General features: G+C 41.5%; 1 protein-coding gene across 1 annotated transcript; it reads right to left on the reverse strand.

Moving 5' to 3' along the window:
• Positions 1-15,844: 15,844 nt before the first annotated feature.
• On the reverse strand, positions 15,845-21,864 carry LOC143580432 (spermidine synthase 1-like). The gene is made up of 9 exons (XM_077063455.1): positions 21,711-21,864; positions 19,307-19,383; positions 19,018-19,140; positions 18,482-18,586; positions 18,090-18,162; positions 17,924-17,995; positions 17,208-17,403; positions 16,998-17,127; positions 15,845-16,176 (listed from the first exon to the last, which is right to left on the reverse strand). Exons 1-9 carry the CDS (start codon positions 21,862-21,864, stop codon positions 16,108-16,110), a joined length of 999 nt encoding a protein of 332 aa, XP_076919570.1. The 3' UTR covers positions 15,845-16,107.
• Positions 21,865-22,666: the final 802 nt, after the last annotated feature.

The following is a 22,666-nucleotide window of genomic DNA, read 5'->3' on the forward strand; positions in this document are numbered from 1 at the left end:
AAGGTGAGTCTTGCGGGTCCAACTGGGCTCTGCTGGGACCTACCTCTTCAAGTCCCCCCAGTCCAATGTTCTTCTCATGAGTGTTTAATAAAGTGAGGTGAACTTTTGGACTTAAGCAGAGGGTTTTGAAAAGGGTTTTTTAAGGTTTTCCATGGGGATTCCTCCCGCGGAAGTCCTTGTCACTTGCAGAAATTCCCGAGTTTCCTGCTTGGTCTTTGGGTATGATGCGGGTAGGTCTGTAACCTCCTCGCAAGTCAGGAGCGTTGAGTCCCACTTGTGTGGATTCTCCGTGAGGTTTTGGTGGTTTTGAACATAGTGATCAATTATGTTAAAACCACCAATTCCATCCTGGAGCTTCAAACAACGTAGTTCTCGACGTTCCCGCTATGCGGGGATGTTATTTCCGTTTCCGCAAGCATTGCCCAGAAGATCCTTCTTGGTTTCAATTCCCAGCGGAGCGCTAGGTATGTGAAGGGTTTTGCCTTAACACTGTACCCGCACTCGTCTTACGGTTACTTTACTTCCAAGGTATTCCTGGCGTCAATTCCCTGCGGGTGCTAGGTATGTGAAGGGTTTTGCCTTTACACTGTACCCGCACCCGGCTTATAGTTACTTGGTTGCCGAGGTATACTTGGCTTCAATTCCCTGCGGGTGCTAGGTATGTGAAGGGTTTTGCCTTAACACTGTACCCGCATCCGTCTTACGGTTACTTGTTTGCCAAGGTTTTCTTGGCTTCAATTCCCTGCGGGTGCTAGGTATGTGAAGGGTTTTGCCTTTACACTGTACCCGTATCCGTCTTACGGTTACTTGTTTGCCAAGGTTTTCTTGGCTTCAATTCCCTGCGGGTGCTAGGTATGTGAAGGGTTTTGCCTTAACACTGTACCCGCATCCGTCTTACGGTTACTTGTTTGCCAAGGTTTTCTTGGCTTCAATTCCCTGCGGGTGCTAGGTATGTGAAGGGTTTTGCCTTAACACTGTACCCGCAGCCGTCTTACGGTTACTTGGTTGCCAAGGTAAGGGGTATTTTCCCGCTTACTTTTGAATCTTTGAATTTTGAATTTTGAAATTCGAAGAGTTGGTGGAAAGAAGAACAGTCCAAAACTCTGAAACGTCGTGCGACGGTTTCTTCTGACTGTGTCAGATCGTGCAGGAAGTTATGGTGACGTGACAGTACATGGTCATTCCAGACGCTTTTTCAGGCGCGTGGGCGCGATTTTTCGGGCGCGTGGCCGCGAAATTAATGGTATGCGTCCTGTCAACAGCTGTTGCCAGCTTGCTTTTTGCCACGTGTCATAGTTTCATTGCACCTTCGTTTTCTCTCTCTTCCGCATTAATTTCATCGCATTAATTGCGATTAGTATATAAAGGGGTAGAGGGCTCTTTGTAATCCACACTTTCACTCTTCTCTTCATCTTCTTTGCGATTTCCGGCGAATACTCACCTTTTCAGGCAAGTATTCTCCCGAAATCGTTTTCTTCTTCTTTTACAAGATGTCTCGTGATCTCGAATCTGCAGTCGATGACAAGAGTACTGCTGGCGAGTGCCAGTGTGCTCTGCCTGGCGATCTGTATCGGTACGTCGTCAGGAAGTTCATGCTCGAGTCTCTCGAGCCTGAGTTTCCTGAACCCCATCAGACGGTGTACGATGCCCCCAGAGGCAAGATCGGGGTATATGCTGCATTCTTTGTCTATGGGAATCTTAGGTTCCCATTGACAAAGTTTGTTTACCGTGTCCTTGAGAGGCACGGTGTTCATTTGACCGAGTTGCACCCCATGGCGATCGCCAAGATTCGCCACTTCGAGTGGGTGTGCCGGATTTTGGGCGTTGAGCCCTATGTTGACCGCCTGATGACCTTCTATACTTGGAGGTGCATCCAGGGGTGGTACACATTGACAACCCGGATTAAGGGTTTAAAGATCTGCGCGACCGAGCGCAGTCTTCGCTCGTGGAAGCGGGAGTTCTTCTTCATATCCGCTCGCGCCATCCCCATTGCCATGAAATTCAAGAACGGGCAAGCTCTCCCGAGCCTTCACGCCTCCAGCTACCAGGAGGCGGAATGGTTCTCGAAGATATCTCGGGTCCAATCTCCGGTTTACCGGTTTGCGGAGTCCGGGATGGTGATGCTGGGGATGAGCCGGGTGTGGAAGGCTGCCGATGCGCAAAAGATCCCAATCGTCCTCGAATACGGTTCGAACTCTGTTCCTTACGGTATGCTTTGTTTCTTATTGTTGATTTTGAATTTCTTCTAACTTCTTTCCTGTTTATTTCAGAGGGGAACGACTTGCAGTCGCTCCTGAACCCGCGGGAGACTGACGGTCCCGCTCGGATGGGTACTCGCGCTCTGGACGAGAACGAGTTGCCCATCCTGGAACAAACGGCGGATCGGTTCGTGGAGGTCTATCCGCTAGGCCATGAGATCCTTAGCGCCCGTCGGCCAGGTAAGGCGCTATTCGGCCCTCGACCCCTCAATGTTGAAACCTCTGCTGGAATTCCTTTAATCGTATGTTCTGATGAGGAATCCGCAGATGGTCCTCCGTTGGTGCGGAAGAAGAAGGCTGCCGGCGGGAAGGGGAAGGAGAAGGCCTCCACTGCCGATCCAGCGCCTCGGTCTGATTCGGAGACCGAGAGCGAAGAGGTGGCGGGGAATCCCGGTGGTGATAAGACCACCACTCCAGAGGTTGCGACTGTCACCTCCGGAGAGCCAAAGAAGACGACGGTGACCGGCGCAAAGAGGCCGGCTCCATCGGGTCCGTCCCCGCCTCTCCGTACCTTCAGGCTCAAGAAAACCCGTAAGTACAACTTTCCTTTAGCTTTGATCTTCATAGCTTAATATCATTTAACACTTATCTTCTTTGTGCAGGCGTGGATGTTGACGCATTCCAGGGTGGAGCGCAGAGTGGTACCTCCCCGCCAATGATGGTAGGCTTGGTCAGCCTACCTGAGGCGTCGACCCAGGCGCCTGCGCCTGCTTCCGCTGGTTCAGTTGCTCACTCCTTTGAGCCGACTGTTCCAGCTGAGATGACGTCACCGCCGGCTGTGAGTGCTATTTTTACAGCATCCTTCACCGAGCCGGCGGTTACTATTGCTGCGGATTCCGCGGCGGCGACCTCGGCGGCTGCTACCATGCCCCCGCCATCGGCAACGACGGCCGATCCATCAGGTACGCATGGGGCTTCTCGCCAATCTCTGCCACCTTCCCATCTGCCTGACCTCTTGGATGGATTTCCGTTGGGTTCAGGTGATGGGTTCGGCGGCTATCGGCCTGTAATTGACCCTACAGGTGCGTAGGGTTCTTTTGGCCCTTTTTATATATTTTTTCTTTATCATATTTTCCTAACTGCTTTATGTTTTTTGCAGTGTCGGATTCCAATGAAGTGTATGTTCCACGATGGAACATTCGCCGAGGAACAACCCTTCGTACCCCTGTGGAGTGCGTGGAATGGGCTCGTCACGCTGCTCCTAGTGGTGCGTTGGGGGAAGCCATGGCTAGCTACCAGGAGGGTAGGCTGAGCAATGAGCTTCGGGTTCTCCTGGCCCGGATGCAGCCGCGCGTCGAGCTGCTTTGTCGTGAAAACGACAAGTTAAAAGCAGCTCGCGTTAAGGAAGTAGCTCAGGCGCGGGCTGTCCGGGAGGAGAACCAAAAACTTACCGCAGTGGCTGCGGAGAAGGAGAAGGCCTTCAAGGCCCTCGAGGTTGAAGTTCAGGCACGACTTGAGGCCCGTTCCAAGGCTGCCCAAGCTGTTAATGAACAGCTTCGGCTGGCTAAGGAAACTGCAAGGAACGCAACCGAGAGGGCCACCAAGGCTGAAGCTGTTGCTGAGCCTCTGCGCGTGGAGAATGAAGAACTTAAAGCCAAGTTAGAGGCTCTCCACCAGGCTCATGATGCCTTGGCGATGGAAGACGCCAAAAAGCTCCAAGAAATCCTGGACCAGAGGGGGGTGCTTGACCATGCTGAGCGTAAGCTGAAGGGCGTCGAAGAGGCTGCGGCTAAAGAAGTGTTGCTTGCCAACCTCAACAAGAGTGAAGCCGATCGCGCCCGCAACGAAGCTCAAGCTGCCCTCCAAGAAGCCCTGGTTACCAAGGAATGGCTTCTTCGAGAAGCGTTGTCTCAGGTAAGCTTTTCTTGTCTTTACGCTTTTCTTTGTAAATAGAAAATGTTCTGATACTTGTATATTTTCTTTTGTAGGTTGTGCATCGGGTCTTTGCTGAGACCTCTTACGATGATGCTATGAGCACAGCCCTCAACGCTTCTCACGAGGATCGGGAAAGGGTCGGTTTCCTGCTTGGTCTAGGGTTCGTTGAGAAAGGCATCCCGCCTTCCAACTTCCCTTTGTACAATGTTGATACTGAAGCTGTTTACGACCAAGCAGTGAATCAGTACGCCGCCTTCCCGCATCCGGTGGTGGAGAAGGTGAATGAAGTTGCTGCTGCTGATGATGGACTAGCTATCCTTAAGGCTTTCCTTGAACTGCCACGATCTACTGATGGTGCTGGTCCAAGTGGAAGTGGCCCTGAAGCCTGATCCTGAAGATCCCTTCCCACTGCTAGGATAGATTTAGCTTGTATAGATTTATTTTCTTGTAGGCGGGTAGTTACCCGGCCATTCTTGTAATGAATATTTATGAAATATAAATCTTTGTGCGGGTAAGACCGCTTCTTTTATTGGATTCCTTGCTTTATAAACGTTATATGACTTGCATACTTTAGTTTAAATTAGCAATTTTCCAAGTGTTTAGAATAAGTTAACCTTTGAACGTGGTAGATAGGTGTGAAGTTTTGCTTCCTCTTCCGTGATTGTGCGGGTAGGACCGTCACTTGCACGTAGTAGGATGGCTAAACTTTACCTATATCTGACATGCGTGTAGGTTTTCCTCATCCTTTTGAGGATAAGTTAACCTTTGAACGTGGTAGATAATAGGTGTGAAGTTTTGCTTCCTCTTTCGTGATTGTGCGGGTAGGACCGTCACTTGCACGTAGTAGGATGGCTAAACTTTACCATCTGACCTGCGTGTAGGTTTTCCTCATCCTTTCTGAGGATAAGTTAACCTTTGAACGTGGTAGATAATAGGTGTGAAGTTTTGCTTCCTCTTCCGTGATTGTGCGGGTAGGACCGTCACTTGCACTTAGTAGGATGGCTAAACTTTACCCTTATCTGACCTGCGTGTAGGTTTTCTTCATCCTTTTTTAGGAATTCTGTTTTGAACCGTTCGACGCGCGGTTGTCAATAGGTTAGTGTTCAGTTTCCTTTCATGATTCATGCGGATAGACCGGCACTTTCATTTAATGGGGTAACTGAACTTTTCCCCTTCAACTGACCTGCGTGAAGGTTTGTCGTTTTTTGGGTTTATGCGGGTTTTGCCGCCTTCCCCACGCAACGACTTTCACACTTTTGTATGCGGTGAAAACCGGCATTAGTGTTGAATAAATTAACCGTTAGACGCGCGGTTGTCAATAGGTTAGTGTTCAGTTCCCTTTCATGATTCATGCGGATAGACCGGCACTTTCATTTAATGGGATAACTGAACTTTTCCCCTTCGACTGACCTGCGTGAAGGTTTGTCGTTTTTTGGGTTTATGCGGGTTTTTCCGCCTTCCCCACGCAACGACTTTCACACTTTTGTATGCGGTGAAAACCGGCATTAGTGTTGATAGTTCATAAAAATGTAAAATCATTAGCGTCAATGTTTTAAGGAGAATCGTTTCCATTAGAAGTGGCTCTTGGCATTTTCTTTACAAATTTGGAATTGATTTACATGCAAACTGTGTAAATGAGCTCCCTTCCATGTTGGGATGGGAGTGCCATCGAGCCGATACGCACCTGGTTCGGGATCTCGTTCTTTACGCAGCATGTAGTCTCCACATTGAAGCTGGAATTTTTATTCGTGTTTTCCCCAGCTGGGGTTCTACACGCATCAGCCTACTCAGCGTTCATTGCGCCACGAGGTGCGCGAGCGTCCCATCTCTGACGAATGCCTCGACCATGTCTTTTACGTCTATGCATTCTTCGGTGTTGTGGCCTTTTGTCCTGTGAAATTCACAGTATTTGCTCCGATCAGCATTGTGGCGATGTCGGATTATTTGAGGCTTTGGCCATGGGAGCTCCTCGGTGGCGAATATCTCGGTGACGCTTTTGGTGAGCGGCGTCCATCTGGAGTTCTTGTTTGACTGTACGTTATCCCTTCCGCCTAACCGATGCTGCAAGCCGGATGAGGTGTCAAAGTTTACCCTTGACTGCCAAATGCCTAGCTTCCGCTTTTTGTTTAACCGGGCGGTAAGGACGTTGTCTTCCCTTGTTTTCTGGGTGTAGAGGTTTGTGCTCTGTGGGAGATCTCTACCCAGTTGCTTCTCCGTTTCCGCAAAGCGTTTAGCTGCTGTCATGATGGCATCCCATGTGGATGGCATGCCATCTTTACCCGTTAAGGTGCGGATGAGCTCTGGGTCGTTCGCGCCCTGAATAAAGGCAGCGCGAACAAGATCTTCGCTAATGTTACCCAGACTTAGCTTCTTCGAATTGAAGCGAGTGATGAAGTCTAGCAAAGATTCCTCTTTTTCTCGAATGCACTTGAGGATTGTCCATTGCTCCTCGGTATACTTTCTTTGCTGGCTGAAGTGTTGGCTAAACTTCTGTTGGAAGTCTGCCCAGTCGTAGATGTGGTTGACCGGTAGACGATCGAACCACGCTCTAGCAGCCCCGACCAGTGTCATTTGGGACATGTAACACCATGTAGGTTCCGTCCAACTACTGACGGTTGCCCCCGCTATGAATCTGTTCAAATGATCATCTGGGTCGGATATACCATCATATGTGCCTATGCTGGACATTTGTTTGGCACTTCTTGGGGCGATTGCTTCTGCAATGTCCCTTGCAAATTTGGACGTTCCTGCATTTGCAACGTTTGGTCTGAATGTTTTGGAGAAGTCTCGTGGACTTCCACCTGTGCTTTTTGGTTTGAAGGCTTGTCCAAAATGCCTTCTCGGTTGGGAATCCGTTTCCTTACGCTTCCCTTTTGCCCTATGGCGAGGGTTCGCGTCGGAGTCGGATTCCTCCGAGTCATCCAAGTAATCTTCGAATTCGTCAGCCTGTTGGACGGAACGCAAGCGTTCGTCCAACTCAGCTTGGAATTCCCTCTGACGTGCCTCCGCCCATGCCTTAACTTCATCGAGTGTTTGGCGGGGGAGTCTTGTTCGTTTCTCTAACTGGGTATCGGTGAATCCTAGTGAGCGATTATTTACTGCACTTGCCCCAGCTTGGGTAGCTGGGGTAGTGTTCGTAAAATTTACTTCACTTGCCCCGGCTTGGGTAGCCGGGGTAGTGTTTGTAAAAACTGTGTTGCCGGTATTCCCCCCAGTAGCTGGGGTTGTGGTTACCGGAATTTCTTTAACCATCTTAGAAGTTTGAAAAAACTGGAGAAAAATGTTCTAGCTTTATGCACGGATGGCGCCAATGAAGAAACACTAACCGGACCCCGGGCAGATTACTGGTAACCTGGGGGTTAGATAGCTGTTTCCCACGAGGGGTTAGACCCTGAGAAGATGGTTCTTCTGATAACCTGCAAAACAGACACCGTGAGCTTGTCACTGAGAAGGGGGGGTTCCTCCTTGTGACCACCCTCCGGCGTGAGAATCAGACTAGATTGCTCTTTAAATATAAGTGTATATTAAGAGATTGCTAGAGCAGATATCAGGTATAATATGATGATATAAGATAAGATATGTTGGTCATACCATTTGTGGTATTTATAGCCGAAGGTAGGTTTCCAAGGAGGTGTGGCCGGCTGCAACAGTGTTCCTGTTCCACCAACAGTGGCCTACGCACGTGCCCTGCTGGTAGTTGGTGGGTAGGCAGCGGCTGATAGTGACCAGGCCTGCTGTGTACTATTCCTTTTCCACCAACTGCCGGCTACGCACGTGGTATGGCAGTAGTTGGTGAGTAGGCAGCGGCTAATAGTGACACCGTACAGGAGCATGCTGCTCGCCATACTGTGTCAGTAAGCTGTCGTATCTTTAGTCAGATCTTTTTCCCATACCTCGTCAGGTACAGTACAGAAGATCTTCCTGTATCGTACGGACTGGCTTATTTGGGCGGGAGTATTCCCCCTCCCGCCCTTGTGCGGGATTGTTCTCGGCTTTGCTCATTCCCTCAGGTGACACTGAGTGATTGAGAGCTAAGTGCCTTGTGCGTGTAGCCTTGCTGCGCGGGTGGCCTTCCCTGATGGCTTGTATCCGAAGCTGCGGGAACAGGCGGAGTCCTTCACCATCGGGAGGCATTTCCTGCGGGACCAGCTTGCGTACTGCGCGTAAGGACGTCACGTCTCTGAGCATGGTTGGTCCTGCGGATCCAGTTGGTTTCTGCGCAGACGTCCCTCTTCAAGGTGAGTCTTGCGGGTCCAACTGGGCTCTGCTGGGACCTATGATAACCAAGGTTGTTTGTGTAACCTTATAGAACTTTAGGGGTACCAAATGATAACCAATGGCGGGCCACCCACACCGACATTCGTTTCTAATATAGGCTTGTTGGGTTGTTTGTATAATCTTTGAGAGTGGGATGTTTGTGTAACCATAGGGGTTATTTGTATTACCTTAAAGAGCTTTGCGAATAACATATGGAAACCTTATAAAACTTTAGGGGTAGGTACGAAAACCAATGGTAGGCAACCCTCACCGACATTCGTTTTTAAATATTTAACACTTACAACACTACTAGTTTTCGGTCTTGTTTTCAAAAAAACAACTTAGCCTAAACATACTTCTTTGATTTTCAGTTTTCTAAACACATTCTGTCTTTTTACATAACAAGTTGTGCTTGTAACCTTATTATAATTTGTGTTGTCATCACTATTAGAATAGTTTTGTTTTTATTCAAAATATCTTTAGCATACAAAACAAAACCGAATCAAACAAAAACCAGTAGAATCATATTTCACTTTTAGTCACAAAAAGGAAGACAAGGGGTTGGTACAAGTCTCAATAAGATGCATCGAGTAGTCTTTATCCCCCCCCCCTAAGGCTGAGGGGTGTGGGGGGCGCGAGAGGGGGCGCGAGTGGGGGCTCCAGCCAATAATATTGTGACGTGTGGCAGAGAGAGAAACTTGATAAGATGGGTGTTGGTTGTGGTGCTCGCGCCCCGGGCCCTGGTGTGGAGGGGCGCGAGCGGTTTTTTTTTATTTTTTTATAAATGTATTAAAAAAACGTATTATTAAAAAAACTCATAAATTATTTAAAAAAACACACATTAATTAAAAAAACACATTAATGTCTAAAAAAAAATTAAAGTACTAAAAAAAAACATTATTCTTATTCTTCGGCTTGGTCTTCTTCGATCAACCTCTTCCGGATACGTTCCTTTTGTTTTTCCATCAGCATTTGGTCGACCGGATTTAGGTTACTGAAGTCTCTTGTAAGGAAGTCCAAATCTCTCATTCTTTTTTTTTTCCTTTTTGTCATTAGAGACCACCTCCATGGTTTTGTTGAATTTATTGAGGGATTCAACAAGATCGGTGATGTTTACGGCTTCCCCCTCAGCCGGTTTTTTCCCCCTGGCGTCCCTTCCCAATGGCCGCCTCCTCGGCGGTGAAGACGTTTCCTCCCCCGCAACGTTTAGGTCGAATCCAACCCGGCAATCCGACCCGGCGGAAGTGCTATACGCTCCAGACGAACTAGTTTTAGTCCGTTTCGGCCCTACTTCCGCATCAAGGTCCGGCGCCACCAGCTCAACCCACTTAGAACACCTTCTCAACCTCTCCCACACCTTTACACCGTCCCACGTCTTCACCGTCCCATACCTCCGCAGGCACTCCTGCTTTCACTCTTCGACAGTGAAATTATAAACCGCCAAATCGTCACTGCCACTTGGTCTCATACGACCGGCGTTCCTGTTGAACAGATTAGTAAACAAGCCGACAAATTTTCTGATTTCGGTCCACCGACCCGAAATCATATCGGCGTTCGCTCTGTACTCCCAACGAGCGAATAGAACGTCTCCCTAACCTTTGTCCAAAAGACCTTGCTCTTTTGGTAGTCCGCTGCAAAATGCATAAATAAATTTGTAAGTTATTTAACTTTTTTATTTAACTTTTTTATTAAAAATCATTTTAAAAAACGTTAAAACAATTACCGCAACGCCGATCCTCAGAAATGACTATCCAAGCCCGACACAGGGCTTCCTTCTCATCCGATGACCACGGAGTGGTTTTCCGTTTCGTCCTTCCAGTCGAAGCCGAACCCGACCCGTCCGTTGCAACTTGTTTTTTCCGGTGGACGCGTCTTCTTTGTCCCGCAGCTTCACCTTCTGGTTCTTGTGTCTCCGGAACTACAAAGTTAGGAGACGGTTGTATGTTGGATGGTTGAAAGCCGGATGATTGTTGCGACCCCGAATAAAACATCGGTTGGTCCGGTGCCGACCATAAATCGTCGTAACTGTAATCTGAATCTAGGTTTGGGTACCAATTTCCAGCCATGTTTTTAAAAAAAGGTTTGGAAGATGGGGTGATTTTGGGTTTTGGGTGTGGTATGTGATATTGGTTTTGGTTTGTATGTGATATTGGTTTTATAGAGAAAAAAAATTTTTTTTTTAATAAACAAAGAGCCCAACGGCTCTATTTACGCATTCCCAGGCCATTTACGCGTTATCCCAGCCGCTAGCCCTCTTGCGCCTGCCTGGATTTCCGCGCTCGCGCCCCTCTCGCGCCCCTCTCGCGCCTCGGTGGTGTGGTGCTCGCGCCCCGGGGCGCGAGCGGATGGGCTCACGCGCCATTTCTCGCGCTCCACACCCCTCAGCCTAATGGCTCAAGTATTCTTTTGTTTTTTTTGTTTATAAGTTCATAAAATTACCACTTTGCCCCCACTAGTTCCAAGTGTTTTTACATGTGCTTGAATAAGCAGCCCACCACTCCACCAATAATATCATCAATCATTTAAAATCTATTGTCTAATCAAAAGATATAAAGTTTGTCCAATAAGAAAATTAAGAAATTAGAGGATTGTTTTAAGAATAAATTTATCTTAATAGTTCTTAGGGTGTATTAGTTTAAGAATTAAATTGTACTTTGGAATAGTTATAGGGTTAGCTGATAAGATCTGGTAATTAGGTCGTTAGCGTAATTGAATTGTACTTAAGCATTGTTAACGCCTAATGAGAGGGTATCTATTAGTTGGATTATCTTTCTTGAGTTTCTTTCTTTCAATTTCTTCTTCGTTATGTACGTATATGTTAGATACGTAAATCGTTGGTGAATCTATTTTAGCTAGCATAACGTTGTTTTCTCTCGCAAATAATGGCTTAAATTAATGTTATAAGCGACCACAAGTCATGTATCATCGTTACACATTTTTTTGTCTTTGCCAAATGCCCGAAAAACTCCTAGACTGGGTGGGTGTTACGGACACTTTTTATGATGTGGCTTGGGATGTTAAGCCATTACTATATTCTAATGAAAATAATTTGGTACTTAATTTTTTCCAGTTAATTACAAATCTAATTCAATCCAAAATCGTACTTATTTTATTATTTGAATTAAACGTGTTTTAAGACAAGTAACTAGGCTTGAAAGACTAGCAACCAATCTGAGCCTGGTCTAGGACAAACCAATATTAGACCGAGACACAAAGTACCAGACAACCCAATTCTCGCCTCAAAACAATTATTTTATTGAAACATGCTTAGGGTGTGGGAGGTGGGTGGGGGACTCCTTTAACCCACAACTACTCACACCACCAACCAATCAACATGTGTCACACCTTATACCAGTAAAGTCTCAATCCGTGACGGAAAATATTAGTATTTAGCCAAGTCTGGTCAATACTAGATGTGCACAATTCGGGTTCACCTTGAAAACCCGAACCGGTTCGGAACCGGTTTTTTTCACACCGGGTACAAAATGACACCGGTTCCAGTCAGGAACCGGTTCGGTTCCCGACCCGAACCGATGCCCAGAAATGCAAACTTTTAGGAACCGGGTAGGGTGGAACCGGAACCGGTTTTTACGTAAAAACCGGTTCCACCGGTTTTTTTTGAAATTTAAACATTATAGCCGTTAGGAACCGGTTCCAACGGCTATATAGCCGTTTTTGACCGTTGGAACCGGTTTTTTAACTATAAATAGGTTATCTTCTTTCTATAAATAGCAAGGTTTGTTTGTGTACTTGTTAAACCACTCCCAAAACTATAAAACACACTCCAAACCACAATTAACCTTAAACCGACAACAAATGGCAACCAATGATGACGTTGTTATGGTGATCGAAACAACAAGATGCCCCGATGTTTGGGTTCATTACGATTTGTGTCTCATGACCGACTCACATGAGTTGGCACGTTGCAAATATTGCTCGAAGTTTCTTAAAGCAGGGTCCAACTCGACATTACGAAAACATACGAATAAGTATTGCCGAGAGAAAAGAAGATTGGAAGCTAAAAAAACGGAAGTGGGAGAGTCGTCCGGCTCTACAACCCAAAAATAAGTATTCCCGGATTAAAACGATGGACTTTGTTTTTTATGTTTTAGTTGTTATGTTTAGTATCGTTTATGTTTTAATAATGTTTGTAATAGTTATTTTTTAGATGAATAAAATGTTCGTCGTTATTAAAAAAGTAACAAACAATTAATCATGAGTAACAAAAGTAATTATAATAAAACAAATCAAAACTAAATATTAGTTGAACAAGTTACAAATAATTTTACCAAAACAAATAATTACAACTCTTCTTCGTCTTCATTCTCGTCTTCACCCTCGTCTTCGTTATCGGAAGAAACCCCGTCCTCCGCCTCCTCATCATGAATATGACGCTCTATTGGTATTTCGTCTTCAAAGTTCGCCTTGTGTTGTACACGATCCACCGCATCCAAATGGTCCTTTAGGCAAATGCAAACCTCTAGAGACTCGGGAGTTAGTTTTGTTCTTCGCATAGATAACACCCTCCCACTAAGAGAAAAAACCGATTCGGAAGCAACCGTTGAGGCTTGTACAGCAAGCAAATCACGAGCCATGGCGGATAGAATGGGAAATTCGTTTTGTTTACCTTTCCACCAAGCCAACAAATCAATATTGCGAATTTCGTCGACCGTTGCGCCCTCAACATAGTTTGCTCCACTATATCGACCAAGTTCGCTACTTGGTGTGTTTCCTCTTTGCCTCTTAGATGCCGATTCACGAATCTCATTCATCAAGTTTATAAGTGGGTCATTGCACGGCCTACCAGTTGTTGTTTTTTTCACAAAAGACGATCTCGTGCTTGGACCATACATTTGAAAATAATGGTCATAAAGGTCTTGAAGGTTTTTGTTGAACTTGTCCTTCGCTTCCGTCGACAACTTCGGGTCAATCTCGTGCATACCTAAGTTGTCGAATATTTCCTCAATCGTTGTTTCAACCCCATTAACATTCCAATAGGGGTTTAATGCGGCGGCACAAGTAAAGACCGGCGGTATGATTTCAAAATATTTTATGAACTTTTCTTTCATCACCGCAACAATATTTTCGAAGAGTTTGTTCTTCTCCGCAAAGCTTTTAAAAACACAAGACATATAGTACAATTCTTGCAAAACCCAACAACTAGTAGGGTAATAGACTCCCGATAATTTTGTTGTTGACTTTTTTAACACATCAAGATACTCCAACAAATAACCGACTTGGACCCAAACACTTTCCGGAAACATATCGGCCTCGCGTTCTTCAACAAGATTGTTATGAAAAGCTTGTAAAGTTTGGCGTTGGGCAAAAGCACACTTTAACATATGACAAGTTGAGTTCCAACGGGTTGGAACGTCCCAATTCGGCCCCAAATACTTTCTTTCAACCGACTTGCAATAGTTCTTATATTCAAGATGTCTTCTTTTACCACTTTTGAAGACATCTTGTAACATAAGTCTAAAGTATTTTAAATCATCACAAATGTGTTCATTGTCAAGACCTATTTGAACAACCAAGTTGATGATATGTGCAACACATCGGACATGAAAAAAATCCCCGAAACAAGGTGGTGAATATTTAATGATAAATTTTTCAGCCGCCTTAGTATTGTTTGAAGCGTTGTCAAACGAAATCGAAAATATTTTATTTCTCAAGTTGTAAGTCGTTATAACTTCATCAAGTAATTCAAACAATTTTTCGGCGGTATGTGGGAACGGGAAGTTTTCAAAAGCGATGGTGCGTTTCATCAATTGCCATGTCACCGGATCAACCCAATGAGCGGTGACACATATGTATGATTCGGGCAACCCGTGTGGTGCCGACCAAACATCGGTAGTTAAACTAACCATGGCTTCTAAAGAATGAAAAGACTCGATTAACTCTTTTTTAGCACACTCCCACAACCTGATACAATGACGTCTTAAGGTAGTACGACTTACATGTGTGTATCTCGGTTGTAGAGTTTCGCGAATCAACGACGTCAACTCCGGGTCATCAAAGTGGTTAAACGGCAAACCTCGTTGAATAACGAACTTTGCCATTCTATCTTGAACTTGAGTCGTGTTGTAACGAAATAGTGTACCATCTTTACCCAAGTCAATTTGATCGGTCGCGCCAATCCCTTTCAACGCCTTGCAATATGGCTTCTCGATGTGGTTTCTCAAAGTAGAGTTGGAATCGTGCTTTAATATTGAACCACATAGTTTGCAACGAGCCTTTTGATAACCTTCGTCATCCACAATCAAATCCCAATTCTTCCATATGTCTTGGTTGCGGTTATGGTTGACTACTGTAACAACCCTTGGGTCCTCCGTAACAGGAACGGGGGCAACAAAAACACTCTTCTTAGCCTTGTTGTTAGTTTTTTTGATGGGTGCCATAATAATATTTAGTTGGATGGTCGGGTAAAGGAACGGGTTTGCTAAAGGAGTAGTATTGTAGTTTGTTTTTGAGTTTGGTGGTGAAACAAGTAATGGAAACAAGTTATATATAGGTTTGGGCATCAAAAACCGGTTCCAACGGCTATATTACCGTTGGAACCGGTTCCAACGGATCTATTGTCTCAAAAACCGGTTCCAACGGCTATATTACCGTTGGAACCGGTTCCAACGGCTAATTGGTGTCTAAAAAACCGGTTCCAACGGCTATATTACCGTTGGAACCGGTTCCAGCGGCTAGTTTGACTTTTGTTTGACCCTTCAAAAAAAACCCGTCGGAACCGGTTATTCCGGGTACGAACCAAACCGGTTCCAATTAAGAACCGGGTAGGAACCGGGTTGGAACTGGTACTGACATACAAATAGGAGAACCGGGTACGATTTTCGGGTACAAAAATACCCAAACCGGGTATTGTTCCAACCGGGTTGGAACTGGAACCGGTTCCGGTTCGGTTCCACCAGTTAGGTTCCGGAACCGGTTTTTTTGTGCACGTCTAGTCAATACATACCCTTTTCGGCACCATTTAGGCAGGCTTGAAACACTAGCACAAGTGCTTAACCCGATTCTAAGACGAGTTTGCGATTGAACGTGTTGGAAAATAAAAACGGAATCTTTCTTGCACAATTATGGGAGCCACAAGAAACATGACCAGTTACTCCTATGCAAACATATATAATGATTAATGAAAGAGACTACACCTAGAGATGTATGAATCGCTTGTTTGAATTTGGATTTTACCATACATACAAGACCGTTTTGGAAAACCGGTTTGAGAAAAACGACAAAGCCCGGTTTTAAACCGGTTCCAGTCTGATCCAATCCGGTTTTGTTTTCATCTACAACCAATTTCTAATCCGACCCAGTTTGGCCCAAAAACAGTGTACGCACCTATACCTTATATCTATCACTAGGCTCAATACAAAAAGAAAAAACCTACACGGAGGCCCGGCCCACCATTCATCGGATGCATAAGCATCAGAAATAAACAAAACCCGAAAAATTTGATTTTAACATTTTAAAAGTCCCCATAAAATCTATGGAAAGATGACAAATTGTGCATAAACATAAATGATGCTGGTAAGCATCTCAATTCTCATAGACTAAAACTTTAAATAAAATCGGATATTACCGTAACTAAAACATAAATTATTCTGATCTTGATTTGGATCGATCTTAGAAGACGTTGAAACCATCTTCAGTCAACAACTAGAAGCTGGGAAACTTCACACGACCTTTTTTGCTAACTTCTTTTCTGTATATTTTAGTTTTCGGCTTTGGATTCAATCACTCTCTTGGCAAAAGAAGGTAAACAAAACGCAGCTGCGTGAATCTGTACGTCGAAAAACGTTGACTAGTTTTAGAGAAAGCAAAAAATAGCTTATAATGTCAACGTAGCAAAAAACTGTTGGCCAAACTGCACGGGTTATAAACGAACATCAAATTTCCGCTCAATTTTTAGCAAAAAACTTACTTAGATTAAGTGCTTATAATAAACCAACTTGTACTTTAGCACCAACTGTAGCAACTAATAAGCCAATCAGTTTTTTTTTTTTTGCAAAATTACTAATATGGCATCTTTTTTGTCTACATTTGCTTTAACATTTAATATCCGTTTTCTAACATAAAACATATTTTGCAAATATGGCATCAGATGTGGTAGCCGGCATGGCATCAACCAGTGCCATATCGGAAAATTACTGTTAAAATCCGCTAAGTTGAAGTTGGTGATTAAATTGGTAATAAACTATAAGATGGTTTATACTTTACATCTAATCTAAATTGAAGTTGGTAGCTAAACTCAGGGGCGTCTCTGATAGGGGGGCACGGTGGCCGACGGTCTTAGACCCGATCACCCAGGTAGGCCCGAAAATTGGAAAAAAAAATTGTATATGTTATATATACATATATATTAAAAAAAACTATATTTTTAATAAAAGAAACACCAGCCCATTTTTAATAAAAGAAATCACAATTACTATCGAATTTATATTTAAAAAAAAACTTTTTTTTACTCGCCTTTGGCCAAAAACCTTTTTAACGATTCTCGGGGATGGCCCAGCTTTGTGCAGTTACACTACCTATCTAATCTTGTGAGTAAAATAAGCAGTTTGAAGTGCTAAATATGTTTTTGAGAAAGAATTTAAAGAATACCTCTTGGTTGTAGAACTTCAAGGGTACTATAGACTTGATCTGGTTTTCCTGTACATCTATCTGGTTGATCGGGTTCTTGAAATCAACTTCCGGTCCCTCAGTTGAACATAACATGAAGCCAATGACTCCGCTGAAAGTCGACCCAAAATGGTTAAAAATACAGTTTTTTTTAACAATATTGGACTTTAAAGGACAATGTCAAGAAAATACCTTGGATATGTAGGAACTGTGGTCCATGCATAGTTAACAGAACCTTTAAAGACTTCACGGCAATTTTCAACAATACCTTCAATGATATTCATGTGCAGCCATATGCTTTCAGCCTGAGTACACATAACACCACCTGGACGAAGTGCTTTTGCAACCGACTCAAAAAACGGCTTCTTAAAAAGTTCTTCCGCCGGTCCTGAACTTAAAAAAAAGACACACTAAGTTTCTCAAACTAACTTAAAGTTTGTTTCACATGTGTTTGTATCTTTTTCTTGAATGTTATCAAATAAAAGAATAATGAATCTAGAGGACACCAAATATTCAACTTTTTCTGGGAAGGTTACTCAAATATTAGAACTACTTTATGGATCATCCAGATATCATATTACACTTATACAAATTAAGACCACAAACATGTTGAACAATAGAACATGCCTTGATTTTTCTAAGATTAAACGACTTAAATCTAAAAAATGGCGACATTGTAATCAAATATATTACTATATCTTATAAAACCTCATTTTTCAGCATGTTCGTGATCAACATTGTTAAAAACTTGTGTGTCCTATAAAGTAGTTTATAACATATCACTTTGGGCAACTTTAGACCCATTTGACTCAGTTGACCCATTTGTCTGCGAAAAGATAAAAACACAACCCAAATCAAACCAATCTTAGGTTAGCAGGTCAACATTGACTCCCACTACGGGGGTATACCTATAGGATCTGAAGAATCAACTATAACAGCATCATAACTTCCTTCTTGAGCAGCCTTCAGAAATGCGACTCCTAGTAGATTAAAAATCATATAAAAATCAAGGCTTTATAAATTATTACCTAAAAAATAGATGTTAGAGAACAAGATTCTGTTGTGTGTGTATACCATCACCAACATGGAGTGTGACACGAGGATCTTTGTATCCAATAGCCACGTCAGGAAAATGCTCTTTAGAAACCTGCAAATAACGAAAATAGTTCAAATCATTTTACAACCTTTTTAACTGTGATAATTAGTGTGCTTGAAAGTAATAACGAATTGTATTTTCAAAATAGTCAATTTAGGCTTGACGAATCAGAATCAAATAACGAATTTTGCTTAAGGTTAAAAATACTTGGATAAATTTACAGGTTACAAAATAACTCAAAAAAGGCACAACAAATGCAAAATGCAGAATGCAGAATGCAGAACAATTTGAAATGTATATTGAGATATTATGCAAAAGCCTATAAAAGTTAACTAATACAACCAAATTTCATAAGGTCATGATAACTCACATCAATGACCATTTTATCAATCTCGCATATATCGATATGTTCAACTGACGAATGGCGAGCAACTTCTCGCAAAACACCACCATCACCTCCACCAATAACCAAAACCTACAATTGAAGAACAGAAGTCAGACAAAAATAATCTTTGAGAAAACTTCGTGTTTGCGAAACTAGCAAACAGGTAGAAACTTCTTGTTTAATTACTGCTGTTTACAAAAAGTATATCATAAACGTTTTTAAAGACCCATTAAGCTTTTAGTAAAATAAAATGACAACAAAAAGTAAACTTGTTACTGAGAAAGTTTTAACATCAATTCATCAAAGACCAAACATTTAACAGTTTCCAAACTCAGCAACTTTCATGCCAATGAATGGGTGAGATACTTTTCTATACCATTTATGTTAAATACAAAAAGCATTTCACACACATTTACATATATCCATGAAGTGTCAATACAAAACTTACAGTAAGATAGCCTGTTACTGAAACTTTGTATCAATCACAAAATGCAATAAATAGTTACAAGAGCTGGCAAAACCTTCTTAGGGTTAGGAATTGAACAAAGTGGGAGATGAGTAATCATTTCTTGATATGCACATTCATCTCTTTCTGTAAGTTGAATCACACCATCCAACACAAGAACCTTTCCATATGTTGCAGACTGAAACAAACAGAATTCAAATGTTCAACAGTCAAATAAAAAAATAACTACAACTAAAGTTATACAAATACAAAGGGTGTGATGTATTTGAGTGTTCAAAAAGATAATAACATGGTTCATGTAACAACAGATTGTATTAGTCTATTAGACTTTAGAAAACTAATACCTGAAAAACCATAACATCTTGGTAATCAGATTTGCCCTGAAACAGTATCTTTTCAACCTTCAAAGAATGTGCTTCCCCTGCAACAAATAGGGAATACCATCAATGAAAAATTCTTATTTTATTATTAATGGATTCTCATAGTATTATATTATTATACCATCCATGCTATAAAAAATAGTGCAATACTTTATTACTTTATATTGAAAAAGGTATAATCTACAAGCTACAATCACATATCCAACTTTAGTTTTCCCTTAAAGAAAATATTGTTGTATTGATGTTACTGTAGGTCTACAATAATCCAGTATTTGGTCATAATAGTGCAATACTTTATATCATAAATGGTATAATCTACAAGCTACAATCGCATATCCAACTTTTGTTTTCCCTTAAAGAAAATGATGTATTGATGTTACTGTAGGTCTACAATAATCCAGTATTTGGTCATAACAGAGAGCCATTTTAAATCTTTGACTAATGGTCAAACCACCTCCCTACAACCATGTGCAGATCAAACACTACTACTTTCATGTACCCAAAACTATATATCAAAAAATCTAATAATCCTGTAAACAATCTGCCTTCATCAAATGTGAGAATAGCTTAAAAACAATGCACCATCAAATCAGAATATAGAGTTACAAGCACTTGACATCTAAAAGTCAACAGAACACTACACAGTCTACAAAACTAAAACTTATAATTTTTTTTAAAGTACAAAAGCTGTAAACTTCAAATTCAAGCAACCAAAGTACTTCATAGAAATTTTGGTGTTATAAAAACATGAGTAAACTGCGGTTTCTGTCCCTGTAGTTTGTCCAAATATGTGGTTTTAGTCCAATAGTTTCAAATTTGCGATTTTCGTCCCTGTGGTTTCATTTCACATGCAATTAAACCTGAGTTCACTAATCCCGTTAAGTTTGGTCGTTAAACCCATCAGCGTGTCCTTCACGTGAAAGGCAGCTTTGTTCTTTTTCTCCCCAAATAACCCCAGTCCTAATTCGCAAGCCCCTCACGTGAGGAGCTGGGGTGTATTTTGGGAGAAAAATAACAAAGTTGCCTCTCACGTGAAGGACATACTGATGGGTTTAATGACCAGACTTAATGGGATTAGTGAATTCGGGTTTAATTAATTGCAGGTGAAATGAAACAATAGGAACGAAAATCGCATATTTGGACCACAAGAACAAAAACCGCAGTTTACTCAAAAAACATTTATTAGACATGCAACACTCAAATATTTACTTTATTAGCTTGGAAAAAAGAGGACCAGAAAACATGAATGATTGACTTTGCACCACTTGGATTTTTTTTAACACATAATAACTGAATTGACATTGTAGTTATAAATTCACTTGGATCACTGAGACTATGCGGTAAAGCAATCATGCACACATTTTCAAATTAAATTTTATATAAAAATGCTCAAAAGTCAACAGAAGTATTAAACATCATGAAGAAACACAACAAATAAAAATATCAACAAAGTCAAAAATATCAAAAAATCAAAATCACCAACAAAATAATAACAGCAAATACTTATACCAGTACAAGAAAAAAACTTAATAATAACAACAAAATGTAAATCAACAAATACTTATAACGTCCCATAATCGAAAATCAGCATATACGAACAAAAAATAACAACAAACAATTAAAAAAATAAACCTAACAATAACAACAAATCAACTTTCTCTGTTTTCATGTTAAAAATATAAAATGTATTTGATGTATATATAATGATAACAACCTCCACTAACCACACAGTCATAACTCATACTAGCTTCGCAACTAATAATTACAAATACATCTAACTCATAAAAACAATTGTAAAACCATTACACTTAATCCAAATAACCTACAAAATTAGTATAATATACAAAACTACAAAAAACAGCGAACTCTGTAAATTATAATAATAATAACAACCTAACCACCACTTACCTTTAATAATTACAATCAATATTACAAAACTGTTGCAACTAATCTAAAAAACCTACAAAATTAGTATAATATACAAAACTATAAAACAGAGAAGCTCTGTACATTAATATTAATAATAATAATAATAATTATTATTATTATTATACAAAACTAAAAAACAGAGAAGCTCTGTGCAATAATAATAATAATAATAATAATAATAATATACAAAACTAAAAAACAGAGAAGCTCCGTACATTAATAATAATAATAATAACAATATACAAAACTAAAAAACAGAGAAGCTCTGTACATTGTTAATAATAATAATAATAATAATAATAATAATAACGATAATAATAATAATAATAACCTAACTTCCACTTACCACTAAACACTCATAACAGCTTCACAACCAACAATTACATATAAAACCGTCACAATTAACCAAAACACAATGAAAATTAAGCAGCAAGCTCACCAGGCCACATTGTGCTAATCTCAGAGAACCAGCCAGGAATCACTGACGATATGCTTTTAACGCCATTGACGGCGTTATTATTATCGTCTCCTTCTTTCAGCTTCTTCATCGGCGAATTAGTGGCGGCGGCGGCTGTAACGTTTTGGTCCGTCATATTATGTATTATGTAATAATAATAATAATTATGAAACCCTAACGACGAAGAAGACAAAGACTAGGCAAATGTTTTAATGTGAAGAAAGAAGATAGAAAGAAAGTGTGAGTGTGAATGTGACGCCAATAAAGAGGTGCGGATTCGCATTCATTATTATTATTCAATGAATCAATATTACTTTTTACTTTTTAGGAATAATAATAATATTATTAATGATATGACACTTGATTAATTGATGAATTGGATTCTATTCGTCAGATAATAAAGTACAAAATACTTTTTATACTTTATTTCTCATATAAAAATTATAATGATATTATTTATTTATAGTAAAGTTTATAAATGTGAGGAGGAATAATTTGAGAATCTTATAGACTTTTAAGAATTTAAAATTTTCATTCTTAACTACATATTTAATTTTATTTTTTAAAACGGTGACTTTCTTATATTTATGATACCGCACTCTCCAAATTTGGAGAGCTCCGATATCCCACTCTGGCCAGACTAAGTTGTCTTAGCCGGGCCCACGTTGGCTTCAGAGTTTGGCTTGGGCGTTCCCACAGGAAACCTTACCGCCGACTGCCACTTGACAGCCGTTGTGCCACCACAAGAGCAGAACTCTCTGACGTAACACATGGTGGGATGAAAACCCGGATTGGCTCAGAATTCGAACTGACAACCTTAGCACAAGGCATAGCTCAAATCTACATATTTAATTAAATATATTAGATTATATGACTGAGATTAAATTCGATTAAAAATTAAGTAGGGGAGATAATAAAGATGTATAGTGATTACACTA

Source organism: Bidens hawaiensis, unplaced genomic scaffold (assembly GCF_021521415.1).
Source record: "Bidens hawaiensis isolate Kalapana, Puna unplaced genomic scaffold, B.hawaiensis_p1.1 tig00030487_1, whole genome shotgun sequence".
Lineage (NCBI taxonomy): Eukaryota > Viridiplantae > Streptophyta > Magnoliopsida > Asterales > Asteraceae > Bidens > Bidens hawaiensis.

Bases quoted from the DNA above. Each gene is read 5' to 3' on its own strand.
- LOC143580432 (XM_077063455.1), bottom strand. From the start codon at position 21,864: ATGACGGACCAAAACGTTACAGCCGCCGCCGCCACTAATTCGCCGATG. The intron at 17,128-17,207 runs GTATTTTCTTGA...GTCGACTTTCAG, and splicing joins ACAGTTCCTACATATCCAAG to CGGAGTCATTGGCTTCATGT. The intron at 16,177-16,997 runs GTATTCTTTAAA...TTCGACGTACAG, and splicing joins TGAAGTTCTACAACCAAGAG to ATTCACGCAGCTGCGTTTTG.